General features: G+C 45.2%; 1 protein-coding gene across 1 annotated transcript in view; it reads left to right on the top strand.

The window, feature by feature from the left end:
* The window catches only part of CERKL (CERK like autophagy regulator), an 89,029-nt gene extending 66,584 nt beyond the window's left edge, over positions 1-22,445 (top strand). Inside the window, exons 5-13 of the mRNA XM_083154693.1 lie at positions 7,791-7,933; positions 10,309-10,383; positions 12,520-12,697; positions 13,873-13,941; positions 15,372-15,403; positions 15,497-15,608; positions 17,720-17,816; positions 19,802-19,986; positions 22,066-22,445. Of these exons, the coding sequence (XP_083010819.1) occupies positions 7,791-7,933; positions 10,309-10,383; positions 12,520-12,697; positions 13,873-13,941; positions 15,372-15,403; positions 15,497-15,608; positions 17,720-17,816; positions 19,802-19,986; positions 22,066-22,147 (973 nt within the window). The 3' untranslated portion in view covers positions 22,148-22,445. The remainder of the gene's footprint in view (positions 1-7,790; positions 7,934-10,308; positions 10,384-12,519; positions 12,698-13,872; positions 13,942-15,371; positions 15,404-15,496; positions 15,609-17,719; positions 17,817-19,801; positions 19,987-22,065) is intronic.

Here is a 22,445-nt window from a genome sequence, read left to right on the forward strand (position 1 = left end):
GCAGAGTTACTGTACTGCAGAGATGGAATAATAGAATGAATGGGGACATTGCAGTGTAATGAGTATGGTGGGCTGTCTGCGGGGGGTGGGGCCACATGTCAGCATCACAGGATGGCAGAGTTACTGTACTGCAGAGATGGAATAACAGAATGAATGGGGACTTTGCAGTGTAATGAGTATGGTGGGCTGTCTGCGGGGGGTGGGGCCACATGTCAGCATCACTGGATGGCAGAGTTACTGTACTGCAGAGATGGAATAACAGAATGAATGGGGACATTGCAGTGTAATGAGTACAGTGGGCTGTCTGCGGGGGGTGGAGCCACATGTCAGCATCACTGGATGGCAGAGTTACTGTACTGCAGAGATGAAATAACAGAACGAATGGGGACATTGCAGTGTAATGAGTATGGTGGGCTGTCTGCGGAGGGGGTGGGACCACATGTCGGTATCACTGGATGGCAGAGTTACTGTACTGCAGAGATGGAATAACAGATTGAATGGGGACATTGCAGTGTAATGAGTACGGTGGGCGTGTCTGCAGGGGGTGGGGCCACATGTCAGCATCACTGGATGGCAGAGTTACTGTACTGCAGAGATGGAATAACAGAATGAATGGGGACATTGCAGTGTAATGAGTATGGTGGGCTGTCTGCGGGGGGTGGGGGCCACATGTCAACATCACTGGATGGCAGAGTTACTGTACTGCAGAGATGGAATAATAGAATGAATGGGGACATTGCAGTGTAATGAGTACGGTGGGCTGTCTGCAGGGGGTGGGGCCACATGTCAGCATCACTGGATGGCAGAGTTACTGTACTGCAGAGATGGGATAACAGAATGAATGGGGACATTGCAGTGTAATGAGTACAGAGGGCTGTCTGCAATGGGGTGGGGCCACATGTCAGCATCACTGGATGGCAGAGTTACTGTACTGCAGAGATGGAATAATAGAATGAATGGGGACATTGCAGTGTAATGAGTATGGTGGGCTGTCTGCGGGGGGTGGGGCCACATGTCAGCATCACAGGATGGCAGAGTTACTGTACTGCAGAGATGGAATAACAGAATGAATGGGGACTTTGCAGTGTAATGAGTATGGTGGGCTGTCTGCGGGGGGTGGGGCCACATGTCAGCATCACTGGATGGCAGAGTTACTGTACTGCAGAGATGGAATAACAGAATGAATGGGGACATTGCAGTGTAATGAGTACAGTGGGCTGTCTGCGGGGGGTGGAGCCACATGTCAGCATCACTGGATGGCAGAGTTACTGTACTGCAGAGATGAAATAACAGAACGAATGGGGACATTGCAGTGTAATGAGTATGGTAGGGACATTGCAGGGGTTTACCATGGGATATAATTGAATGGCTCCTACAGTATGTTTTTAAAAAAGACTCCTGCACACGTGGAACACAGTAACGGATTGACAGTGGGCAGCCAGTTTGCTTTTTGACATCTGAATCTCCATCCATATGCCGGGACAATGCCACAGATTCCTGAGGTGCTTTGACGCTAACAAACCCTTATATGTGTACATGCCTGCACCCATCCTGTTTGCTACGTTACCTTATCCATCTAATGGTGGATTGCTTTTTTATGGTTCAATTTTTTATTTTTTATTTGAGCCACCTATGGAATAATAAATGGTATTTGACTATTGCGAATCCCTTTAACCCTATTTCTATGTATGCTGTGGTTTTGTTCAAACTGAGAGTGTAAGGAGACAGTAATACTGTGTAGGTGGAGATTGATAACAGCGGATGTGTGGAACAGTCAGGACTTATTGTGAACATTGATTTAGAGGACACTTATTACTTCAATTCATTACATTATTTTGATCACTATGGGCTAAAGGTTGCGCTGAGTTACTATATCTGCAATTACATCTATGCTGCAGCAGTGTCCTACTTTATGTTGCGCGCCATAGTAATGCCCTCGTTCACATTTTGTCTTGTTACAATGTGGCCCTCACTTCATATTATGCCACATTAAAGTGTCGTTACGCTGCCCTGCAGTTCATTTTATACCACACTAGTCTTAAGGCCCGTGCGACATGCGGGTGGAAGTTTCTGCTGATGCAATTCTCAAAAGTTTTGTAAATGTATTTATTATTTGTTTATTTGCTTACAGTTTCTTATATAGCGCAGCAGATGCCATTACAGTGTCTGATACCCCTTTCACATTGCACTTTTAAAACGGTATATTGCCGTTTTTTTTCCATTTTAAAACGTTTAAGGCTGCAATGTGAAAGTGCCAGAGTTGATTTACCGGTTAAAGTTTGAACAGCTCTATTTCAATGGCTTGAAACGTGTCCCTTGGGGGTTAAACGGGTTGAATGTTTGAATGGTATTAAATGATTTTTAAAACGGTTTTCACCTGCAATGTGAAAGGTCTCAAGGCTCAGACCCGTTTTAAAGTCCCATTTAAGAATACTGTGTCATTACCCATTTCTGCAATGTGAAAGCAGTATTATATAGCGCAGCAGATTCCGTTGCATTTGCAATTGTAGACAGTGATAGAACAAACTGGGTAACAACAGACAGACTTGGAGGTAGGAGGGCCCTGCTGCAAGCTTACAATCTGTAGGGACATAGGAGGGAAACACAAGGACAGGCACCAGTAATAGCATAGCAGTCCCACCAAGTTACAAGTCCAGAAGGGAAGCTATATAATACATAAGTGCCTCAGAGGGTTATGCGTGTTGTACTTAAATATGATAGGCTTGCCTGAAGAGGTGAGTTTTCAGGGAATGCTTGAATAGGGCTCCGCTGCTATTTCCCTGGTCGGAAATCAAGGCAGAGGATTGCATCCCCCCATAATGAGTGCATGCATAAGAGCTTTAATAGTGTCTTGTGTGAGATAGGGTTGTATTGTGGATATGTTTTTTAGATGCAAGCATCATAATTTGGAGACCGATTGAATGTGGGGAACAAAGGACAGTTCAGAATCAAGGACCTAGGTAACGAGCTTTGTGGTATGGGGAGATTGTCCAGTTGTCAACAGTTATGGAGATCTGAGGATGGTTACTGTTCTTGGCTGGTGTGAATATTATTAATTCCGTTTTGGAAATCTATGTTTGAGGTGGCGAGAAGACATCCCGGATGAGATGGTAGAGAGGTATTCAGAGGCTCGGCCCAAAACCACTGGTGACAACTCTGGGGTTGATAGATTTGAGTATCATCCGCATATAAGTGATACTGAAATCCAAAAGAGCTGATTAGTTTACCTAGAGAGGAGGTATAGATTGAGAAAAGCAGAGGACCTAAGACTGAGCCTTGCGGAACTCCGACTGACAGAGGTAGTGAAGAGGAAGTAGAGTTAAAGAAGCGAACTCTGAAAGAGCGATCAGATAGGTAAGATGTGAACCAGGAAAGGGCTGTATCATTAAGACCTAGGGAGCGTAGTGTTTGTATGAGGAGTGTAGTGTAGTGTAGTGTATTGTATTGTATTGTAAAGTGAAAATGTTTTTTCATCTAATGGACCCCTATAGGCGTTTAACCCCTTTGGTAGTATGGCCGGAAATTTCTCAGGCTGAGCTGCGCTACAGGAGCGGGCACTCCCTAGAACTTTCCGTGCATGCCACTGAAGAAGAACGGGTGCGCCAGTGGTGCCTTCAGCGGTGAACCACTGGCGCATCACCATCCTCCCCCTTTGCTTGAGGAGGTTCGTCCGCACTCGGGCGTCCAAAAACAGGAATGCCCAAACAGATGAACGGCTGAGTGCCCGAACACATAGCGCGCCCGAGTCCATCTTTTCTATCCACTTTAAAGCTACAAAATAAAGGAGGACATCTAAATCCGTGCATAAAAAAAGAGTACTTTAAGTAATTTGCAACAAAATAAACATTTTTATTTAACTAATGCTTACATTACACATAATTAGCCGTGCGTGAGTGGCTATGTGACAATATGTTTCTGTGTATATTTGCCTAGAGAATACAGTGTTCTAATTGTTATTTTAAGTCTGCGTACAGTAAGTACTGCATTGCACACAGTTCTTAAAATTGCATTCATGCTTATTTGTTTTTTTTTATGGTGTTGTCCATTAAGCATTCTTATAATGTGATTATTATTTTTTATTACATCAGGTAAATGAACTGTTTACATAATAATGCTGAAAAGCCAGCCTTCGCGTCCTTACAGAACTGCTAATGTACAAATGTGCGAGCATATGTTTACACCTAATTTGTCCATAATTATGCTCCTTATTAGACACCGAGTGTATCATTGTATCTATTGTGCAGAATTTGCAGAAGTGCGCTTTGTCCTCTCAACTAAAAGTGCCCTTTTCTTTATTTCATATTTACATATTGCTGACGATGTTTGCAAAACTTCATCTAGGAATGAATAGGCAAAAAAATATAATTAAGAGAAAACTTTAGCTCAAGAAGAAAGGAATTTACAGCAACTATGTTTTGTTTATGGGGCCTACGCACATAGCGAGTTGCTGAGCATTTCCCCCCTTAGAATATGCAGAAAGAGAAGTTTTACATTATTTGTAGGCCCCATAGCAAAACTTTGTAAGGGCCCCTATGTCCTACCCTCCTGCATTCTGCAGGAGACTCCCTGAAATAGCAGCAATCTCCCTCTCTCCCTCATTAATCTAGCAATCTCCCTCATGTCACCTAGCCCACATTACACTGTTACATTTTGGGGAAAAAAGGAATCAGATACATTTACATTGAATCATCAGCACCGTTTCCCAGCAACTATAGTAGCTCTTACAAACTGCTTTGGGGCTCATCTACATTTGGATACAAATCATTAAAAAATATTCCTCTCAGATGTAGCAGTACACACCCACGCTTCTAGGTGCCACGTTCACAATCTCTTTTCACAATTTCTCCATATATGGAACTAGACACACCCTTTGGGAGGAGCATGACACGCCCCCTCAATGGGGCGCTGTGCAAAATTCTACTACCAACTATAATCTCCCTGAAACTAGTTTTCAAAAGTAGGCAAGTATGCCCTATGTACCACCCAGTGGTGAAAAATGGGTACTCTTTACCTAGAAGGGCGCCAGCGATTGGAATCGCGGGCGTCGGGGGTAAAAATCGCGGTCATCGCGGGTACATAAAAATCTGCTGCCCGCGATGACCGCGATTTTCCCATAGGGAACAATGTTAAAAAGGCTGATTGACCGCGATTTTCATGTAAAATGCCTCAATGCCCGCGATTTGGCCATAGGAATCAATGTTAAATGGGCTACAGAGCCCAAATAGGCACAATTAACCCTTAAATGTCCCCCCAAATTTTTAACGCCACCCCACGATCCACGCCAACCCGAAGCGTGGCGAGCGCAGCGAGCCCGCGAGGGGCGGCGGTACGCGTCCTCCGACCTTTTCATGCCCTACTATCCACGTCGGCGTGGAGTTGAGAATAGAATAGTGTGGCGAGCGCAGCGAGCCACCGAGCCCGAAGCGTGGCGAGCGGCCGCGGATACCTTCACAGGTAAACGCGTCCCCTCGCGGGCTTCACAGGTGTCCGCGTCGCCACGGACACCTGTGAAGCCCGCGAGGGGACGCGTATAACTGTGAAGGTATCCGCGTCCCCTCGCGGGGCTCGCTGCGCTCGCCACGCTTCGGGCTCGGTGGCTCGCTGCGCTCGCCACACTATTCTATTCTCAACTCCACGCCGACGTGGATAGTAGGGCATGAAAAGGTCGGAGGACGCGTACCGCCGCCGCTCGCCACGCTTCGGGTTGGCGTGGATCGTGGGGTGGCGTTAAAAATTTGGGGGGACATTTAAGGGTTAATTGTGCCTATTTGGGCTCTGTAGCCCATTTAACATTGTTTCCTATGCCCACATCGGGTCCATTGAGGCATTTAACAGTAAAATCGCGTCGGTCGGGCCATTTAACATTGATTCCTATGGGAAATCGGGTGCATCGCGTCGCGGGCATCGCGGGTACATTTATGGCCGGCCGCGACGCGACCGACGCGATTTCCATGTTTAACATGGGTTTCAATGGGAAATCGCGGGCATCGCGTCGGTCGCGTCGCGGCCAGACATAAATGTACCCGCGATCACCACGACGGGCGCCCTTCTAGGTAAAGAGTACCGAAAAATGTTTATAGGACATGTTACTTTGACAGGGAAGGTGGGCCCCTCTCAGCTGTGGGCCCTATAGCATCTGTACTCCCTGTATTGATGGTAGTTATGCCCTTAATGGCCCAGATTCACATACACACAAACTGACAGTGGTGGCTCAAGCTGCAGCTGTATTGGCCAGTGGTTCCGGGTAAGTTGCTATGAAAAAATAAATGGTCAGTAGGGAATGTGTTCACTTATACCTACAGTGCGTTGTCTGTGGGGTTTGCTGGTTGACCAGTAATGGCTTTGTGAGGGGGGTTTAACGCCCGATGTCATTCAATCCCAGAACCTTTTTTCTCCCAAGGTTCTGGTTGACTCGCTAGCGAGCCCATAAACACCATCTGGCCGAACACTAATGGTCTCTCTCCCCTTCTGTAATAAGTCAGTCTATATGCAGACATTAATTCCTGTCGCTGTTTGCCGAAGACGGGACATGCGCTGACGTCATGACACGCCTGCTTCTACAGAGGATCGCCCATAAAATGCTAGGCTCTTCCCTGCACGCCGTCGGCCCTCCCACCCTGCAGTGAACGGCCTGACAAGTGTGTAACTCGCTGAAGCCATTCGCGGCCAGGGTGTGCACAAGCGCAGAAATGCGCTTACACAAACCCAACCATCGGGGCTGGGGTCGAATTCGGATCGCATCGGGCGCTCCTGAATCGGCCCCTTAAAGCGTTAATGGGTATGAACACTTGTTAATGACAGTGAACACAGGGACGTGGCACCTATTAACACCCTAAATATCGGGTATTTTTTTTTTTTTTCATAAAAAACAATCCCAGATAAATGCGGCATGTTCTAAGGTATGTCATTTTTGTGTTGGCTGGTTCCCCCGAGGATCGGCTGCTCTTTTTGGGTCAGGCGGATCCTCTTGCATTATATGGTGGGCAATGCATTCACCGCTGATTGTCCTCATGTTTTCACTGGCCCTCCGGAACCCTGGTCTGCAGACACACTTACTGTGATGAGCGCTGAATAATATAACGATATATGGACTGGGTGTTTATTAACTATAGAGAAACAAACAGACCAAACTGAATGTATTTATTCAGTATAATTTGCTTTGAGCTGTACAAGAGTACAAGGTGTACGTGTAGAAACATGTTTATGGATCTTTACGTACTCTATGCATTTATAACCCTAATCGAAACCATTTGTATATTTATTTAATACTCCTTTTTTAAATTAATGTTACCTAGTAAGTAATGTGTCTTTCCTAATCACATGGCATATAAATAATAACCCCGTAAAGAAGCAATCAAAACTAAAATGTGCTTGCAAACGCTCCGTGGTAATTACTCTCCTTGCATATTAATGGTAATTAACAACATCTTAAAATACGACTTTTATTTATGTCAAATGTTTACGGCTTCCCAGCGCCTCCATAATTTACAGAAGTGGTGCTGAATATTATAATGACAGATTACGGAATGGGTCTTAGATCACTTGGAAGTAGGACGGGACAGAAGATTTAGGAGTGTGAAATACTTCGCTTTTCTCCAAGTTTTGCACTTTCTTATTAAACTGGTCAGTTTTAGCTATCGTTTTATCAATGACCTATCTCCCCATACTGGTAATCATTTACATTGACTAATAACTAAACCGTGTCTGTCATATTCCCAGCTCCTCTGATTTAATTCATTTCTGCTATAGAGTGCTGAGAAAATAACTATATTGCCTGCTATTTTCTGCAGCATCGTTTGCGTTGGCGGTGATGGATCGGTCAGTGAGGTTGCCCATGGACTCCTTCTCCGTGCCCAAATGGATGCTGGGAAGAATATCAATGCCTGTTTCGAACCGGTCAGGGCATCTCTGCCTCTTGGTTTAATTTCAGCAGGTGAGACCTCGTGGCCTTAAGACTAATATTTGAGAGAAAGGTAAACCCCTGTTCCCTGAGGTCAGGTGGAAACGGCGAGTGAGGCCGTCAAAATGGCAAGCCTCGCAAACATCGCTGTTCCGGGGAATCCTCGCCACCCTCTTACAGCAAGGATTTCCCCGGAATGTTGATTACGGCGAGGGGACTGGGCGGCGAAGATGGCTTTTCCTGGCGGGAGACTAGAAACCATCCTATACAAAAGACTGGGCAGACGCTGATTGGCTGAGCTCTCAGCCAATCAGCGGCGCCCAGTCTTTTGAATAGGATTTCTTTCTATTCTCCCGCCGCGCCCCCGATCTCTGCTCTGCATCTGCGGCCCCTGCTTCCTGCCTGCCGCTTCATCTCGTGCCGCTCTCCCGGACCGGTACCCCATCCCAGCCTGCTCCTTCTGCTCCCCCGAACCGGTCCCTTATCCCAGCCTGCTCCTGCTGCTCCCCCGGACCGGTCCCCACCCTGCCTCTGCCGCTCCCGCGGACCGTTCCCCGCTCCCCCAGATGGCTACACATGATTTGTCTTATGTGCAGACCGTCCAACATCCGGATCTGATCCGATGCGCACAGGACCGCGCATCGGATCAGATCGGATGTCATAGCCTACGCAATTTGGCCATTTTCACCCGATTTCTCGGCCCGATCCTCCAGAATCGGGTGAAATCGGGCCCAAATCACAAAGTGTATGGGGGCCTTAAGAGTGAACTAGAATAAGGCCCATAGTGACACCACACACGCACACCTCTTTCATTTAATAAAATGAATGCAGGCAAATAAATACAGCCCCCACATCCCCTCCCTGCCAGGATCCCAGACACACGCTGAGCTATGCATGGAGCTATCCGGCGCGCGGGTCATGTGACCCCCTAGTTACGTCCCTGATATATCGCATGCGAATGTTTTGTATGCGATATATCACATGCAATCCTAGCCAAACCTGCCTGGCTCTGAAGAAATCCAACAGATTGCAGGTGCAACTCGAGGCACCGGTACGATGCACACGGTAACGCTTATCGCATCGGACCTGCTGTAATTCACCTGCAATCTGGGCGAGATCGCCACTATCGCATGGAAAGTGCACAAATTAGATGAGTATCGCCTTTGTGAATGCCTTAACAGTAGTTCAGCCCTCAAATTTCCCACCCTTCACAATGAATAGTGATTAATAATATTCTTTTCTAATAGAATACTGATAACAGCTGTGCCGCTGAAGGAATTAGAATGCAAACAACAAACCATTGTAGCAGTAGCCGTGAATTAACGCCAGTAGTATATGTTTATGGTGGGAAAAAAAAAAGATGTTCTTAATAAGAGAAAGTAAATAAAAGAATGTTCTAGAACAGCCATTTAATATACACTGCTATAGGGAATGAGATTGTCCAGTCACTTATTGCTAATGCAGGAACATATGGCAAGGCCTGAAGCCACTGTGCTGGCTATTTCCATTGGCATTCGTTACTGTGTAATCCATACATAAGCAGCCAAATAGGCTACGTTAGTGAGGTTTCAGTAATGCAAGGGCGTTACTAATATGTATTACTAAAGGACAAGCACACGGATTATATGCAGGGGAACACGCAGCCCCTCCCGTGCACACACATGTCTGTGTATATGTATTTATTTACAGATCTAGATTCAGTATACACTGCGGGGGCTTGTGGGCACCCTGTACTAGAACCTCAGTGACTGTATAACGAATGACGAGTTAATGAATCCTTCCGGCGGGGATGGTCATTTCTCTGTTCTTTTCTGAATATAATACTCGCGTTGTTTAGCTATTCAGGAGAGTGTCAGCCATGCTTGATCGGCAGCTCGTTACATCACATTTACCTCTCTGGCGTGGGAGACATTTACAGCCTTATGAATATTCATTTCATCTGGTTAATTAACTTAATTATCCTGCAGAAAGCGCTTCCTCATCCAAGCAGAGTCTGTATTTCTGTGTCGCAGTGTTATGTTGGCGCCGCCGTCCTTGCTTACTGTCTTCGCTGCTTCTTTTCTTGCATTACAACGTGTATTTCATTGCACACACTCCCATATCAGACACACGCCGAAGAGTAAACATTTATCAGTAGTGTACACACGGTACAATTCAGTATACAATGTTTTTTTTTTAAATGAATTTAATATCTATTTTGATGCTTTACGCAATTAGCATATGTATAGAAAGAAAGCATTTGCATAAATTAGCTGATGCCGCGCAATGATCTGTGCAAATTGTCCTGTCCCTGCTTGTGACAAAGTTGAAGGCACTGGAAGGGGTGGAAGTGAGGCGGAGAAACACATGTTGGTGTCCTACACATAGTACCACCATAACTTTACTTAGATTAATTTACTGTTTTCTAGGCACCACCAATGTCTTGGCTTTTTCAGTCCATGGAATTAGACACTCAGTAACTGCGGCGTTACACATCATTATGGGTAAGTGTTACTTTCTACCAGCATCTCACAATTTCACACCTTGGGCCTGATTCAGACATGACTGCCGATGTGGACTGCGAGGAGAAAGCCTCATCCCAGACAGAAAGAGAAAACACCCCTTGCTAAATCTTGAGAAAACATCATATGAGTCTCACAAAGTTATTCCTTAATTCCTGAACCACTGGTTATAATTAGCGGTCAGGTCTGAATCGGACACAGACTAAACCTATAAAGTCTAATCATACATGTCCCAGTTCTTTGTATGAGTCTTAAAGTTACATTTACAAAAAGGATGAATATTGTACAGTGACTTATCTAGGGATGTAGTTGGCATCCTGATTCTCAGGATGCTGATGGGCGAGCGGCGCCGAAATCCAAACAATGGAGTCTTGACAACCGGCGTTCCGAAAGTAAGTATCAGGGGTACGTTAGGGTTTGGTGGGGTATTAAGGGTAGGCTGCAAGAGGACACGGTTTGGGATAGGCTGCAGGGGGTTGGGGGGAGAAGGTTAGAATACGTACCCTAAAACACATCCCCTTATTTGTTAAAATGCCCCTACCATCCAGTCTCCTTTAACATCCAACATTAGATCCTCTAACTATAGATGATTGTGCCTAAATAAAGTCAGTGTGCTGAGCAATACATCTTGCTGTTATGTAATAATTAGGGGACATCTACATTTTTTTATGGAAATTATGTAGGGCTAAACGTAGAAGTCTCTGTGTTCCAGGGGTTGTGGTTGTGGGGTTTTGTGCGAGTCTGTTTGTTTTTTTTTTTGTTTGTTTTTTTAAGCAGAAATCATTAACATGACTCAAAAGCTCAAAAGTCCCGCACCTACGGAACTCAGAGGCGGTTACATTCAGCCCATAGTGTTTACACCAATGACAGCTGCGTGTGAATCATATTGAAGAATATCTTTGGAAATATATAGGGGGGAATTTACTAAAGGAAATTTGTAAAAAAAATAGGTGTATTTGTATCCAGAAATACACTTATTTTTGACATTTACTATCCCGAAAATACGGCAATTCGTTTTCGTATTGATAGCACATCATACGAATACGAATTGCTGTATTTTCGGGATAGTAAATGTCAAAAATAAGTGTATTTCTGGATACAAATACACCTATTTTTTTTACAAATTTCCTTTAGTAAATTTCCCCCATAATATGTTAGCAAATGTTTTAGGGTATTTAAATGTTTTAAAATGTATAAACACTTTCTAACATTGGGCCAGGTGTACTAAGCCTCAAAAAAGTGATAAAATGGAGATTGATAAACAACCAACCAATCAGCTCCTATCTGTCATTTTTCAAACACAGCCTGTGGCATAGCAGTTGGGAGCTGATTGGCTGGGATTGGTACTAAATCCTGACGCCGGAATCCTGACAAGGGGGGATGTGGATGGCCCCCCTTGTGGGCTCGCTGCACTCGCCACGCAGCGGGCCCGGTGCCTCGCTACACTTGGCACACTAATTTATTCTCCCTCTATGGGTGTCGGGATTCCGGCCGCCAGGATTCCGACCACCGGGATTGTAACTGCATCCCCGTTGGCTATCACTCTCTGTTTTATCACTTTTTGAAGCTATAGGTTCATACACAAGGAATGATTTGGGTGTTCCCGATCGTTTGGAATGACCAATCGTTCAAATCGTTCCGTGCATCGTTACACGTACCCGCCGATCATTAACAATGGTCTATGATCTTTCCTGCATGCTGAAAGATCATAGAACAATCTTTTGTGAACTATAGATCAACTCATTTCATGTGTACGCACGATGAACGATTTGATACACTCGTGAACGATGTTGGAACCCTTCCAGCATCGTTCCGCGTGTATGCACCTTTAGTCCATCTGGCCCATTGTTTGGTCATCATAGAACAGTAGAATTGTATTATCCATTTTAATTAGATCTATTTTTCAACAGCGTTTTGTTCCTATTTATTGCTGGTAACAATCTGCCAGATCTTTAGGAAATGTGAGTTTGTGTTAAAGCGCCTGTCCTCGGTGGTAATGTGATGCTCTATTAAATCGCAGTAACTGTCGCACCAATTAACGCATGAAATAGATTTCAGTGTGCCGGCCTTTTCCGTTCTCCTCTGGTGGAATGTAACTCATTAGATCTGGAATTTCAGGGAACATACAAGCGGTGGACGCCTGCACATTCAGCGGTGACGACAAGCTTCTGCGGTTCGGATTTTCCTCCATGTTTGGATTTGGTGGAAAGACCCTTGCTCTTGCAGAGAGACATCGCTGGATGCCCCCCAGTCAGAGAAGAGACTTTGCCGTTGTTAAAAGTCTCGCAAATTTAAAGTTAGTTCATTTTGTTTGATCTGCTTAGCGGTAGAGACACTTTCTTTTTTTTTTTTCTTTTTTTTTCTTAAATGGTTTACAGTTTTTATTTAATAGCATACTAAAGTGAATATGATACGTAGACTTTAGTGTTGTGTTTATGAGGAATGAGGCCCAATATATTGTATATATGTATGTATAAATGAGGGTGACAAAAATTCCGCACTGAATAATTCTTTTTAATCAACTTCTATAAAAGACCAATACGTTATTTTTCAATATAATTTCCCTGTTTTTTAAAAACACTTTGTCTGTCTGTCAATAAGCTTTCATATTCCTTCATAAAATAGTTTTGGGCTGAGCTGGGAACCACGAATGCATCCAAGTCAGTCATGGATTATTGCATAGGCAGAGCCACGGCTGATTTGATATGATTTGCAACATAATGCACTCCTCACACGTCTATTCAACAGATTCAGTTCACTAGCACGCTCAATATTGTCATCAATTGTGGACAGGCGTCCGGCTCCTTCTTCATGGCTGACACTTGTGTGACCTTCTTTGAACTTCTCTATCCGCTCATACACACTTCAAGACAAAACATATTGAGCAGAAAGTCTTGGATAAATATCGGCACCACACACCCTCAAACCACAGAAATAGGAACCAGCTGCTCTTCTTTTATACAACTCACAAGTGGGGCATTTAAACTATTCTCCAAGCCCACGAGTTAGGTAAAAAGCGTCAGCGGGTGAATCTTTTGCTTTCTGTCCAGCGGGACCAGTGGGTGACATTGGAATGATGTAATCGCGTGAACCACACCAATCCAACCCATTTCGACAATAAGGACTCTGACAAAGTCAACAAAATGCTTTGGTCAGTTTTGATAGTAACCCAAGAAAACCGAGCACTGTTACAACTTCTTCATTTAATTTTTGTATACCATTTGGGGAACTGACACACCCCGGGAACAGCAGCTTCTTGACAGAGCCCTATGGGGTTTTTTTTTCTATATTTTGTTAGTATTAGAAGGTTTTCTTTTTTTTAATACTATTCAATGAATTGGTCATCGGGTGAATAAATATTTACCCGATGCAATATAGAAATAAACATTGATTATATCCCAGAATTATGTTTCGGATAAGTAATGTGTGTTTTGGTAACTGCTACAAATACATGATCTTCATGTTTTACAGACCGGAGAGCTGCGACTTGTCATTCTTACCAATAATACGCCATCCATTGACATTTCATGGAGAGCACACGTAAGGGAACAGTTAATGTACTGCGTTCTAGAAGTTACAAATACCATTAATAGAATCCCATCCTTCTCAACAAGCAGTCCCCTTCCATTTGTTCTCTACATTACCCTGTTTTGACATTACATGTAATTGCACTAGTAATGTGAAATTATTCATCATAAACCACATTTTACTTGTGCTTTCAAGTTCTGTTGCATTTATTTCTTATAGAATAAATATTTCTTTAAAAAAAACAAATAATTTCAATATAATATCAGTATTGGCTTATTTTTAAGGTGCTACATAGTTTCCGCAGTCCTGTAAGGGACTATACAAGTAACTAAAACTGATGTATCAGTGGTACAAACACTGTACGGTGTATTATCTGAGGAACAATACAGTATAGTAAACCAACAAACTAGGGCAAAGAACGAGGGCAAGAGTAAATCCCTGTATCTTGGCATGAAAATGGAAGTGAGTCATGGAATAGGGGTGGATGGTCAGTGCTTCACCCAATGAAGGGTGAGTATACAGATTGTTATGGAACGGAACTAGGTTACGAGACACAAGGGGGGCAGATATAATCAGATCTTGGACAGAGGGGACATACTAGATTATAACTGTCATCTTACAATAGGGATGGGGAACCTTCGGCCCTCCAGCTGTTGTTGAACTACACATCCCAGCAGGCACTGCAACAGTTTTAGCATGGCCAAATAGCAAAACTGTAGAAGGGCATGCTGGGATGTGCAGTTCAACAGCAACTAGAGGGCCAAAGGTTCCCCATCCTTGACTTACAAGCTGGGATTGTAAAATGATACAAGCTGATCTAGCCACAAGTTGATAAATCTGGCCCATGGAGCACTGTAAGAAAGTATAGTGTTAGGGAGGAAGGAGGGCCTTGCTCGTGAGAGAAAACTAAATAAAATTAAATATTTCAGAACATTATCTTTAAAAAAATATATATAATTACTAGTATAAGTGTTTATATAGTATTTTGCCATATAGTTATTAAAATCAATAGTAGCAAGAGAGGATAGTCCCTTTTAAATCAGTATGGTAGATATAAAAAAAAAGCTTTGCCAGGCCCCAATATGGCGTGGAGGGCGTGGCCAATACTGGGGGGGGGGTGTGGCCAGCCTCCTCCTTTACTGGTTATTTAAAATGACATATAAAGTCGCTGGGGGTGTGTGTGTGCAAGTGCTCCATCCAGCGGGCAGCAGGCAGTGGCCGGGTGTTATCGCTAGCCCACACAGGGAGTGAGAGAACTGACCGAAGTGTGGCTCTGTGTAACAGGGGAGGGGCAGTGGGGCATGGGACCTCCAAAAGTGCTGCTTAAAGAGTACCCCCCCCTCCCCCCCTACCACTGTATAATATCCCCTTAAATGATCCTTCAGTATCTAAACAAACATGTCTATATGAATTGATGCTAATGCCTTTGTCTTTCCTTGCAGGAATAATAAGAATGATAATTCCGATCAGTCCGGTGAGTGTAATAATAAGAGGATTGGGCAGTTAATACACGCTGTCTGTCTGCTCAGTAATGAGCCAAGATAACTGTGTGTTTCACATCTCGCAGAGAGCAAGGCCCACCGCTGGCAGCACATCCAGGGCGAGCTGCTGAACGTCAGCATTATGGCAATCCCCTGCCTGTGTCCCATGGCCCCAAGAGGTTTGGCACCTAATACCAGGTCAGTAGAGGCTTACAAGAATTACACAGCCCAACACCACCAGTTTTAATTTTAAACCTTTCTAGAAATATTTCCGCAGATTGCTGCTGGATTCGCCCTGTCCTCACAGGCGGGCTGCAGCCTTAAGGATTATCAGCAATTACAGGATCTGCAAAATTAGGTCAAGTAGTCTAGCTAGAATTTTCCAAATATATTTACCGTAATGGTATTACATGGGGAGTAACCCAGGTCATATAGCTGGTATGGGGAGGGCATATACATGTACGAAGGGAGACTCAGACAGGGGAGAGCTGTATTCCCACCTGATAAACTAAACCAGCATTTATAATGTAATAGAATCAAACAAATACGATTTATACTTAGATGTACATTCTTTAAGGCAGGGATGGGGAACCTTAGACACTCCCAGTTATTGTTGAACTACACATCCCAGCATGCCCTGCAATGGTGTTCACTTGGCTAAATAGCAAAACTGCAGCAGGGCATGCTGGGATATTTAGTTCAACGACAGCTGGAGTGCCAGCGGTTTTCCCATCCCCGCTATAAGGGCTACCTGTCAAAGATCTACCATTATAAAGGTGGCATGTGATAAATACCCTTAACGTACCATTTTCCTACCAATACACAGAGGGCAATTCAGCTGTTCGTGTAATTTACTGGGGACTAACTGATCCCGTGGGGCTATTCAATTAGGCCTACGCCGGATCTTATCAGCATGTAGGCAATGATCGCGGCCATGAATACACCTATAGTAGGGAAAATAATCGAATTGACTGATAAAAAGAACCTTGGGCAAAAAAATCATGGCCAAAAAGTTTTTTAATCCCATAGTCAAAAAAAAACAATGCTTTTTGCATAAACTGGAAAAATATAAATTTCTCATTAAAAAAAGCATCAGGTGACTGAACAATGAAGTCACTATAGAAAAATGTTCTGCAAAATGATTTTCACACCAATTCGGTAGCAGCAAATACATATTGCTTGTATACTATGTATTGTTTGTATTATAACCAGCGACTGTTCATTATTGCCATGCTTTGTGACCCCCACACAGACAGTAGTGGGGGATATATAGATCTTTGTCATTCAGTGGGATTGTTACATATTCTAAGATTCTGCAAGTATACCAATTTGGTATATTCCAAAAATATCCTGGTAGATTAATTGGCTACCACCAAAAAAAAAAAATGAACCCTAGAATTAATGTGGGTGCGCGTATACATGTGGTTGGGACTATAGATTGTAAGCCGGGGCGTGGAGGGCAGGGGCTCGGAGCCGGGGCGTGGAGGGCAGGGGCTCGGAGCCGGGGCGTGGAGGGCAGGCGCTCTGAGCCGGGGCGTGGAGGGCAGGCGCTCTGAGCCGGGGCGTGGAGGGCAGGCGCTCTGAGCCGGGGCGTGGAGGGCAGGCGCTCTGAGCCGGGGCGTGGAGGGCAGGCGCTCTGAGCCGGGGCGTGGAGGGCAGGCGCTCTGAGCCGGGGCGTGGAGGGCAGGCGCTCTGAGCCGGGGCGTGGAGGGCAGGCGCTCTGAGCCGGGGCGTGGAGGGCAGGCGCTCTGAGCCGGGGCGTGGAGGGCAGGCGCTCTGAGCCGGGGGGCGTGGAGGGCAGGCGCTCTAAACCGGGGCGTGGAGGGCATGCGCTCTGAGCCGGGGCGTGGAGGGCAGGCGCTCTGAGCCGGGGCGTGGAGGGCAGGCGCTCTGAGCCGGGGCGTGGAGGGCAGGCGCTCTGAGCCGGGGCGTGGAGGGCAGGCGCTCTGAGCCGGGGCGTGGAGGGCAGGCGCTCTGAGCCGGGGGGCGTGGAGGGCAGGCGCTCTGAGCCGTGGCGTGGAGGGCAGGCGCTCTGAGCCGGGGCGTGGAGGGCAGGCGCTCTGAGCCGGGGCGTGGAGGGCAGGCGCTCTGAGCCGGGGCGTGGAGGGCAGGCGCTCTGAGCCGGGGCGTGGAGGGCAGGCGCTCTGAGCGTGGTATTACATTTAATTGCTGTGGGTGAGATGTTACATGTTGGAGAGAGTACAGATAAATTGGGAATTTGCTGCAGCGTCACACATCTCTAATATATTTTTAGTTTTTTCCACAAATATTTCTCTTAATCACTTGCTGCTTTTCTTTCTCTTCTCTAGGTTAAACGACGGAACCATGGCACTTACAGTTGTACGTAACACTTCAAGACCAGAGTTTGTGAGGCATCTGAAACGCTATGCCACTTTGAAAAACCAGGTACTCATCCCCCAACAAATTTGTTAAATAACAGATTAATGTTGATGTCCTCCTAAGAAGACTTTACATCCCGGCCCTGTCAGAGTACATTAGCAATTATGGGACTGACTTGTAAATCACAAATCAGACTAATGCAGCTTAGCCCGTCTTATCCATGCCTCATACTATTAGTATTGGTTCCTACTAAAGCCCGTGAGCTGGGGAACAGTGTATACATCATAAACGGTACTCTTTACTTAGAACGGCGCCCACGATTTTGATCGTGGGCATCGTTAGTAAAAAATCTCGGCCATCTCGGGCATTGAATGCACTAAAAAATCGGGTGCGCTCGCTGCGCTCGCCACACTTTCTATTCTCAACTCCACGCCGACGTGGATAGTGGGGGTATGAAAAGGTCGTAGGACGCGTACCGCCGCCCCTCGCGGGCTCGCAGCGCACGCCACGCTTCGGGTTGACGTTGATCGTGGGGTGGCGTTAACAATTCGGGTGGCCATTATACACTTCAGGGTGCCTATTTGGCCTCTGTGGCCCATTTAACATTGTTTCCTATGGAAAAATCGGGTCAATTGAGGCATTGAACAGGAAAATTGGGTCAATTGAGACATTTAACATTGTTCCCTATGGGAAATCGCGGGCATCTCGTCGGTCGCATCGCACCCGATTTTTTAGTGCATTCAATGCCCGAGATGGCCATGATGGGCTCCCTTCTAAGTAAAGAGTACCTCATAAACTAATATACTAATGGCAAAAATATTGGAAAAAGATGAAATTGACAAGTAATAAAGTTGTAATTTTTTTGAATGATAGTGTTTTCACAGAGTGACTTATTTACTAACAAAGTTAAAGTGGTTGCTAATGGTTATGACACGTGCACTTTGTCACTGAATAACATGTTCTGCGGTGTGTAGAAATGTGTATAATCTGCTTTCATTTCACACCTAATCTGTGTGGAAAGGGCAAATTAACCTATATTGTTAAGGGGCATGCACACGGTGCCATGTTAGCTATGGCCGACTTTGTCTACGTTATTTCCCCTGTAAGTGCATGGAGCAGATTTTGACTATTGGGCGAATTCAGGATCGCTCGTAGCGATCTAATTTTGGCCCCTGCCCCAATGGTCTGGACTTGCACATGCGCGTTCCTGCGCATTTACAACCCCCCGTCAGCAAACCGATTTGGCGAGTTACACACTTGCCGGGCTGCTCTGAGGGACGGGGGCGTCAAACGGCCGGAAGAGGGGAATGTCCAGCGTTTTATGGGCGTACCATTAAAACGACTGCCCGTTTCCCTGGGAATGCGGACGGGCTGATGTCGCTCTTGAATAGATTATTAAGTATTTAAATGTCAATTTTTTTAATTAAAAAACAAATTTTACAATAATTAAAAATCGTGTGCTGATATATTATTTGCAAACATAATAAAGTAAAAATTTTTTTTTAAAAAGATGCAAGAATTGAGAATGTTATAGTCACCTGTGACCGCTGATCCTTAATTGTCCGGTATTGGTATCAGTCCCAGCTTTTTGGGTGGGTTGTGGAATACCTCCGGTGAGACGGTAGTTCGCTGTATGGTGGCAGCAGGCTGGATATACCTATCTCCCTTAAACCAGTCGATAGAAATGAGACAAATGGCATCCACTGTAGTTGATTCGCAGGTGTCAGGTGTATACAGAGTTCACCCGCAATATACTCCCAAATAAATCAGTATCCTGGGGTTTTGAACTGCGGGGAGGGAGAGGTGGGCGTGGACATGTGGCCGGTGGAATTCCCACGGTATTATTGGCGTACCTGGAAAATGTGAAGTGTTGGGGGGGACCGAGGACTGAGGTTGAGAACCACTGACTTAGATGTTAGTAAATTAGTAATCATATCATTCATACCTACTCAGAATAATTGTACACGTTTGTAGACTGATACCACATGAAGTAACTGCTGTAGACCTTGATGATTAACCATTTATTCACCTATTTGCTATTTGTTTTCTAGTTTAATTTTCCTTTTGTTGAAACTCACTTGGTGAAAGAAGTTAAATTACACCCCAGGAACACGAGCGGTCACGCTGAGGGCACGTATGAACAAAACGGGAAAGTGTGTCCAAGCCCCATGGAAGACCTTTATCTATGGAATATTGATGGTGATTTGCTGGAAGCATCCTGTGAGGTCCACGTCAGGTGAGTACAACCGCTGGAAGCAGCCTCTTAATGAGACCCTCCGCGCAGCATCTTCTGTTGGCTGTAGTGTTGTACTAACGAGGGTGCTGCATGCTCTGCTGACAGGTGCAATAACTGGATTGCCAATGAGCCTATATCATTCACAGATGTATTTTGGTATTAAGACAGGGCTGAAATATTGGGGGTTATTCTGGTTGAGTCGCTCGGATGCGAATTTGCATCCTTGCGAGTCAACCAGATCCCGCCTTGCGAATGGTGGTACGCCGGCCCACCATTCGTAAGGCGCATGCGGTTGCACTGGCTGCGAATGGAGGTTTTACATAAACCTCCATTCGCAGCCTGCGGGGTAACACCCACATCATTCGATGGTCGCCGACCATCGAATGATGTGGAACGTGCACGCAGATCTAAGGTTGCTCAGAGAAAGCTTAGATCTGCATGCACATTCTGATGGGAAGTGGGTGGGCAGCTGACAACTGGTGATGTCAGCTGCCCGCCCCCGCACCCGTGTCATCAGCCCATTAGCATTGGGCATTTCCATATGCTAATGGGCCGCCCCACCGCTACACGCCCCCCGCTCGCAGGGATTGGTGCGTGCACCCAGAGAACAGTTTGTTCGCCATGGCCGCACACACCCAGCACATGCGCAAAGACAAGAAATCAGCTCCGTGCGAACCCTGAATAAGGTCCATTGCTGCATAATTAGCAAAGTTTACATAAGCTGTCTGCCAGCCCAGTAGTATTGCTGGTACTTGTGTAGTTTCACGGCGCCACGCTGCGGGCTCGGTGGCTCGCTATGTTCGCCACGCTATCTAAAAGCAACTCCATGCCAACACGGATAGTGGGGGTATGAACTATCCATGTTGGCATGGAGTTAAGTTCCTTTATTTTAGATAGTTTGCCGAGCGTACAAACCGGAAGTAGCACTGCGCCATGCTGGCGCCGTGAAACTACACAAGTACCGTACTGCTCATTTATTTGGGATAGTATGTTGTGTTAAGCCCACATACACATTAGGGGACCCTGCTGACGCCAATATTGGAGTCGACAGGGGTGCCGACATCAGCAAGTGCAAACACACTTGCTGGTTCCTAGGTGAGCGACGGCTGTGCTGGATGAGGGAGGGGGTCATTACCGATGCGCTTGGAGGGCGCATCTTTAATGACATCAAGCATACACACTAGAAGATAAAGTAAAATATTTCCTTCAGAACGGTCTTTCTGTAGGATATCTTTCACTTTATCTTCTAGTGTGTATGGGGCTTTAGTCTTATATTCAATTATCTTTGTTTGTGTGGTTTGACCACCATCTATCTCCCATATTTAATTATACTTCTACACTTTGGGGGGAGGGGTGGGGGATGTGTAAGAGTTTTAGATCATGCCCGGCAGTAATATAGAGCCCCCCTTCACCACCACTCTTTAGAAGGGGTCAGTGTGCGTGAGTTGCAAAATAAGGGGACTTACAGTAGATTTGGAGAGTCCCTGGTAGACTGGACACATCCATGTCTTACTCCAGGATAACCGGACCCCTGTCTGCAGAGCACCGGGCAATCACTGTGCAGCTATTATGAAGCCCTATGCCTGCTTTCAGGGCCGGGGTAACTCAGCTGATGGTTCCCTTGTCCATGAGCGAAGCTTATGGGTTGCTACCCAAGTTTGTAAGCCGGGCAATGGCAGACACGGAGCCATCATGACGGTAATGGAGCAGGAGCGGAGGCCGGACTATACCATTGCCAGAAAGAGTTAAACACTTCTGCGATGTCCTGGTCTTCTACATACCTAGCATGGTGGTATGTTCCATCTCCAGGGCAACCCATCCTAACACCACTATAATAAGTAGCCCTTTATATTTGCAAATACAAAATGAACGCAACTCCCGTCCCTTACAAGCCCCTCCTTTATTCACACAAAATACTGCTGCAGTGGGTATGATTACCGTGACTGCAGCATCAGACACTTATATTGATACCCGATTGTGTGTAACGCATGTGCATATTCTAATATACATTTAAAAAATTTCTATTTTTTTTTTTTTGTTCAGCTGTGAATTTATAGGAGTTTATTTTTTATATCCTAGATTACATCCAGAACTCATCAATCTCTATGGGAGGAATATTGAAGAACTGGATGACGTGAAAGGGAAATGCAGTTGTTTGTAGAAGGAAAAGGAGAAAAAAAAAAACACCCGCCTTCTATTTTTCTATGAATTTTATTTGATCTGTGACAGCAGATACATCTAAATGTTGACTTTGCGTACGAAAGGGTAATGTTAATAAGAACACAATTCAATTCAGACCCAGTTCTAAAAACCCAGTACAAAAACCTGATACCAAACAAAATCACTGAGAAGTCTATTTTTAAACTATAGAACTATTTTTAGAAATTGTAAACTTGTACTATAGATATTTTTAAATAGTTTTTTGAAATAGTTGTAATGAAAGCTGTTTTACAAATCTG

This window comes from Crinia signifera, chromosome 7 (genome assembly GCF_055691185.1).
Source record: "Crinia signifera chromosome 7, ASM5569118v1, whole genome shotgun sequence".
NCBI classification, from domain to species: Eukaryota; Metazoa; Chordata; class Amphibia; order Anura; family Myobatrachidae; genus Crinia; species Crinia signifera.